Genomic DNA, 6,564 nt, shown 5'->3' on the forward strand with positions numbered 1-6,564 from the left:
TTGAAATTTGTTTTGTTAAAACCTTAGTATTACTGTTCTTGGTGCACCTTTCTCTGTCTAAACCTCATATCTCTTGTGATCCATGACATTCCCAAAAGGGTACTTATAACTGATTTCATTCATTTTATTTCAAGAAAGTTTAATCTTCACAAAGATGTTGTTTTCCTTCTCACAAAAATATATATGATGTATATGTCTAATTTGTTTCTTCTTCATTCTTTAAATGATGAAATGGAAATATTAACTCTCTCAATTATCAAATGCTTGCTGTATATCATGGTATATACCAATAACATTATAATAATTATGTTTAAGCTGAGAAAGTTTTAAGACCATTGTAACTATTTAGGAGAGTAGAATCTACAGTAAACTAAGGTTATAACGAACTCAAAGGGACCACTAAAGTTAGTTTGTTGTAAGCACATATACAGTATATGTACAGCATATGAACAGGACCAAAAAAACAGTTCTGTTTATCTGCCAGTTTGTTATATGAGTGTTTAGTATTAACATAGTTTACAGTATTTAAAAGTTCCAACAGTAAGAAGCCATGGTCAAAGATGTAAAATTAAAAATATAAGTACTATTATGTAGTACTACTGTTTCATCTGTTGTGTCATCGTCAATACTTGAGAGGTTTGTATACACATCCATCACCAGTGACTTATACAGTGGGCGATCTGTGTTGTACTGGTTATGCGTCTGTATGTGGTTGGCTAATGGAATGAGTCCGTGTACAGCTCACAGAAGTCAAATGAGCCCTCGTCCATGCATGAACCCTACCATTGCCTCATATTGAAGCAATGTGTACAATCATCATCACAAGGCTATGGCAGGCTCGCTGACTTGGTTGATGCACGTCATCGTATCCCAATTGCGTAGATCGATGCTCATGATGTCAGTCACTGGATTGTCTTGTCCAGACTTGATTATTTACAGACTGCCGTCATATAGCTGGAATATTGCTGAGTGTGGTGTTAAACAAAAAACAAAACAAGCAAACACAAGGCTATGGAATATGTTGTTAAGTGAGAAGCACTGCTAATGTGGTCTAAGTACTAGCTGGTTTCTCTCGTTTGAACCAAGCCAGCTGCTACACTCCAAAGTTGAGGAACGTAGTGTATTCTAACCCGTGAAGTAGTGACCATGTGCTGTTCAAATTAACATCATCACTGACAAAGCTGCAGATGAGTATGCAAACAAGAACTTATTATAAGCAAACAGTGTTGAATGTGTGCTTCAGAACTTCATCAAATGCTGCATTTACAACATAGCTGCTGTGAGCTTCTGCAATAATTACATGTACCATGCGTGTGTAATCATAGCAATCAATCTGTATGTTATAACACCAGTAACAGGACAAGTACTGGATGTATATGGACCGTTTCAATTCAGTCATGTAGAACTGTCCTTTGATATTTCAGCCCCTGCAGAATTCCGCAGCTAAACCTTCAAAAAAATGTATATATTCTGCAACCAATTTTCCTAAATTCTGCAATCTCTTTAACTATTTCTTATGAATTGAATCCTGTTTTGGGACAAATTAATCCATGATTTGTGAACTGACTGTCACAGCATGAAGCTGTGAGACGTGCTTCATGTGATTTTCTCCACAATAGGGACACTTCTGCATCAAGAGGACATTTCTGCAAAATATTCTGCAACCAGGTTTATGTAGAGTCCTAATCTATTTCATCCCCTTTTGTCCAGATTTACATTTCTGTCTAAGTGGAAGGTGTCCCTTCTGTTTCTATTCTTCTGTTACACAGCACAAAAACGTGCAGGTTTCTCTCCCATTATATATTGTGATGAATTTAGAGACATTGTTGGGGGCATGACATGACTCATGATGTTTTAACAAACAAGTTAACAGTTAAATTTGTAGAGATTGAAACAGTACTGAAGAAAGGTGGTCAACAGTAATTAATAAATATGGTGGCCATTTTGTGAGCTGACCCCCATTGGATGACATTTAGATGGATTGCTCTGACCTGTTTTCTTTTTAAATTCATTATTTTGGTCATTAATGCACAATTGTTTCACATATCCGCTCCACTAATTTATATGTTGATGACTAAGTATATACATTGAGAACTTTACATATACTGCTATACGAAAGGAAATAAGGGGCAAAGCTGACAGATGTTTTAATTGTAGCCTTGTTTCTTTATTTCCATCTTCCCTAGGCAAGGGAGTTAACTGACTGTAAAAGTCCAGTTTCCACCCTTGCTGAACTAGGCTGGAATTTCTGGGCTTGGTTGTAGCGCCAACAGTGGCTATTACGAGTTATATCCCTTCTACATCACTCCCATTGACCAATTAGATTCCACTTCTCATATCATTTGCATTTGCTTCAAACAAAAAGGCAGCTCCCAGTCAAGAAGATCTGATCGATAATCAAAATCTATTTTGATCAAATCACATGAACACCTTGATTAAAAACATGAAAAGTTTGCAGAATATCTGTTGGTGGTACACATGCTTTGCAAACCCTGCAATCGACCAATATCTCCAGGGCAGTTTTTGAACCGTGTGTCAATTTGTTACACGATTTTAAGTGGACTATGCATAAATTTGTTAGCCCAGCCAAAATATAACTCCATAATTCAAGCCTAGTTCGGCAAGGGTGGGAACTTGACTGTCATAGTCAGTTAACTCCCTGATGTATATTTTAGACTGTATATGTTATGAAATGTAGAAATAATGCTTACACTTCACTGCTTATTTAAGGCCAGTATAAATTACAAGATTTCCCTTCAAAATAATGTCTGACTTCATGATAGCTGCCATTACTGGCATTCATCATTACTTTCATCACATGAGATGGTCTTCTTCAGTGTATTGTGGCTGATTTTGAGAAAAATAAATGGAAAAATATAAATAGCCTTTTGTGTTACCTGAATGGACATTGGATGAAATTTGATTATTGTGGCTTAACATACTGATTGCTGTATTGACTGAATTAATGACACCAAATGAAATAAATATCATTTATATATCAACAATTTCATGGCATTATTCCCAACATTAGATTTTAAAAGGAAGCTTAGAATAAAGTTTTTGAAATCAGTGTTCACAGTTTTTCTAAATGTGAATCAGATTTTGTTATTCATATCCTCCGTCCATTTTTCTGTAATGGAGACATAATGTGGTTGTGAATGTTTGTCAAGTTTTTGCAAACCATTTATTTCTCTTCTTCAGGATTTTCCAAAGGCCACAAAGCAAAAGAAGAGAAGAAACCAAAGACAAGTGGCTTCATCCTGTACTAATGTGGCAGTGGCAGTCTGTCCAACCTAGAGGGGCAAGGAGGACAGGATTGATGCAAGTGTGCCCTCTCCATATTGAACATGGTTAAAGGAGGGCTCCATTCATCCAAATAGGCTGGACATGCCTAATTGTCATTGGTTAGGCATAGATACTTACTTCATTTCCTGATTTAGCTGCAACAGAGCGTCTCCAGAACTACACACTTGAACCTGACCAAGAAGACCAGCTAATGTTTAGTACCATTGTATGCAATGTCAGGCCCATGTCACAGCCAGTGGTTTGCCTTATGGTTAATGCATAGTTCTATTGGCAAGGCCAAGGGTTGGTTGCCAGCAGCAGATATTGTGTGATGAACAATCCATGTCCACAGTAACATTGCCAGTATTTCTAAGAGAAGCAAGAAACATTAGTGATGCCTAGAATGTTGGACATCTGCCAAAAGGTGCACCTTTCTGGGATATTTAAACATGTTGATATGCACCTTGATCTTGCATTGACTCAGTGGTCATGGATGCACTATTAAGAGTACATCACAAGAACAATGGATAACACCACTCTACCAAGGAACAAGCCACATTTGTATTCGGCTTGTATCATCAAATAATCTTTACACTGACTTAAAAGGGAGATAACCCTGTATTTCAAGCCAAATTAATTTTGTTACTTCAGAGACCATAGTCAGAAAATTGTCTCTGCATATTCATTTCACAGGTTTGACCTTCACTTTTTAGCGAATTTGCAACAACAAAAACAGAATTAACGAATCCCATTACAGGAAATAATTGTGTTCTGTAACTTTGTGTCTAAATAGCATCGACATTTTGACTGTTTGGACTCTGGACAAGATCCACTTGTAGCGAGAGGAAAAGTTTTTCTTTTTCCAAAAAATATAACGACAAGAAGAAAATAAGAAAGTAGGATTTGAGATTGTTGTTTTGTTGGGTTGTTTTATGGGGGGGTGTTTTTTTTCTTTTGGACTGCCAATATCGTGGATATCAGTCCATAAAAGAAGTAATAAAATTATTCTGGCCCTAATACAGTGGGTGAGTGAGTGAGTGAGTTTGATTTTATGCCGCTTTTAGCAATACTCCAGCACCAGAAATGGGCTTCACACATTGTACCCATGTCGGGAATCGAACCCGGCTCTTTGGCATGACAAGCCAACGCTTTAACCACTAGGATGCCCGACCGCTCCATGTAAATACAGAGTAAACTTTGCAGTCCAGTTACTTTGTATTGCAGCCTTGTGGTTTACCCGTGTAGCTGATGACAAGTCAAGTCAGAATAATCATAATAATGTTTTAACGGAGGCCGGAAAAAGAAAAGATCAATTTTGATATTTAATGAAACACCAACACTGTTTGGCAAGTATGTGGTTAGAAACTAGTCATTACAAACTTATTTATGTCATAATACTAAACTGTCTTTCTGGACATTGTAACATTGCATTGAAATGCAAAAGACTTCAACAGATGCAATAAGGTACATGTATATGTTTTTTTTCAACAGTAATATACTCTTGAAATGACTAATGTTTTCATTTTATTGTGCTTCAACCTTATAGTGCTGTTATATATAGTATGTTATTCTTATGTATCAAGACAATAGTAGTTGACTTCCAAAATTGAATAATTATTTATTATCTGTAGATGAGTTCAGAAATTATCAGAATTTTGCTGGTGCCCATTTTCGTTGGCTTTCTTTTCGAAAATTCTGTTTGGTAGAAGTAATTCCATATTTTATGATCAAATGAACTTGACGTCACTCATTTGTATCAGTCATTATGAAATATGATGTTACTTCTGCAATACAGGAGTTTCTGGTTGGAAGACAATCTATTAGAAAATGGGCATTCTGACAATGTTTTGAACTATAATATATTAATGAATAAGGTATACTGCATTTCCATGTTATAATTTGGCATTATTTTAAATTTGCATGAACAGTTTTAGCAGTGTTTTTTTTATTATTCTACTTGGATTACAGATTCAACCTAAATGTGCAATAAGTATAGAATTAAAGTTCAGTAATAAAAAAAAGGGAAATATTTCATGCTCGTGCAAAGAAACACTGCAAGCAGGAAAAGAGGGATCAGAAAACTGTCATCAACATATCTCAACAAAACATTGAACAGTGTAATTAATCATTTTGTACACTAGACAGCATTTGATTCTTTTAGTTTTAAATGTTCTCGCAGCTTCTCTTGTGGCTTAATCATCTGAAGTGTTCCACTTCAAACTGTTCAATACATATTGACATTTTGCATTTTTTCATCAACCTAAAAATGTCCCATGATCACATAACCAATGCCTTCTTCACAAGATTGATGTGATGACCATTGAATAGATTCATGGTATTTCTTCTAAAACAGTGCAGTGATCAAAATAGTACACAATCAAATATATATTGAAGTATGTATGCTATTAGCAGAATGCATTTCCATTGTACAAATATTGTTTAATACTGATATTATAGATTTATATCATTAATGCATGTAATTGCTTGAGCACTATTAAGTTTTAATTCTAAATCGGTTTTCTTAAAAGCAACATCTGTTTTAAATGCAACTGTTATCTGCATATACATAGCATTTTTCTATTAGCAAATCAGTTCTAACAATATACCAAGTAATCATTTGGAGTTACTCATCGAGTAATGGCTCATGCTGATTACTGAAATTAATAGGAAGTACCAGTATGTTTGATATAATGGGCCCCTAGTTGTCTCATATTGACTAGTCATTGTAAGTATTTTTTCTGTAAACTGATGAGAAGATACATTTAAATTTAAACTGTATGTTGTCTTATGAAATAGAAATGAAAGAAAGATCAAATGAGAAGTTTGTTATTTTGATTTGATTCCATCATATGATAGAACATTGTGTATGTGTGGCAGTCAATAAGATACAGAATGGTTCAAATATTTATGGTCAAAGGAGCTGATTGATGATTGTTTGAGTTGTGCCCCTTTGCAGTACAAGGATCTGTTGATAATTTATTCAAATCTCAGATTTTCCACAATTATATTCACTCACAAAATCTTGTGAGTGTGTTTAGTTTAACGCCGCTTTTAACAGTATTCCTCACAAAATCTTGTGCGTAAGTTAGCAGTTTAATTTATATATATATAATATATCATATTGTGTTGGAAGCTATTCATTCTGTAATGGTGCTATGGTGTAAACTTTGGTCATATTTCTTGCCATATTGCTTGGCAAACTGCATAAAGCAAGAGCATTGATTGACATGATATCATTTGTACATATTTGCTCTTTTGACAATAAAATGTGTAATGATA

At 35.0% G+C, this 6,564-nt stretch overlaps 1 protein-coding gene across 2 annotated transcripts in view; it reads left to right on the forward strand.

Annotated features, from left to right (window-relative positions):
* The window catches only part of LOC124138900 (MICAL-like protein 2), a 52,862-nt gene extending 46,298 nt beyond the window's left edge, over positions 1–6,564 (forward strand). For both annotated transcript variants that reach the window (XM_048382700.1, XM_048382701.1), the window contains one exon: positions 3,202–6,564. Coding sequence is in view for 1 of the 2 variants with exons in the window: in XM_048382701.1 (XP_048238658.1) it covers positions 3,202–3,269 (68 nt within the window). In the remaining variant the exon portion in view is untranslated. The remainder of the gene's footprint in view (positions 1–3,201) is intronic.

This window comes from Haliotis rufescens, unplaced genomic scaffold (assembly GCF_023055435.1).
Source record: "Haliotis rufescens isolate VD_foot unplaced genomic scaffold, xgHalRufe1.0.p SCAF_40, whole genome shotgun sequence".
Taxonomy (NCBI): domain Eukaryota; kingdom Metazoa; phylum Mollusca; class Gastropoda; order Lepetellida; family Haliotidae; genus Haliotis; species Haliotis rufescens.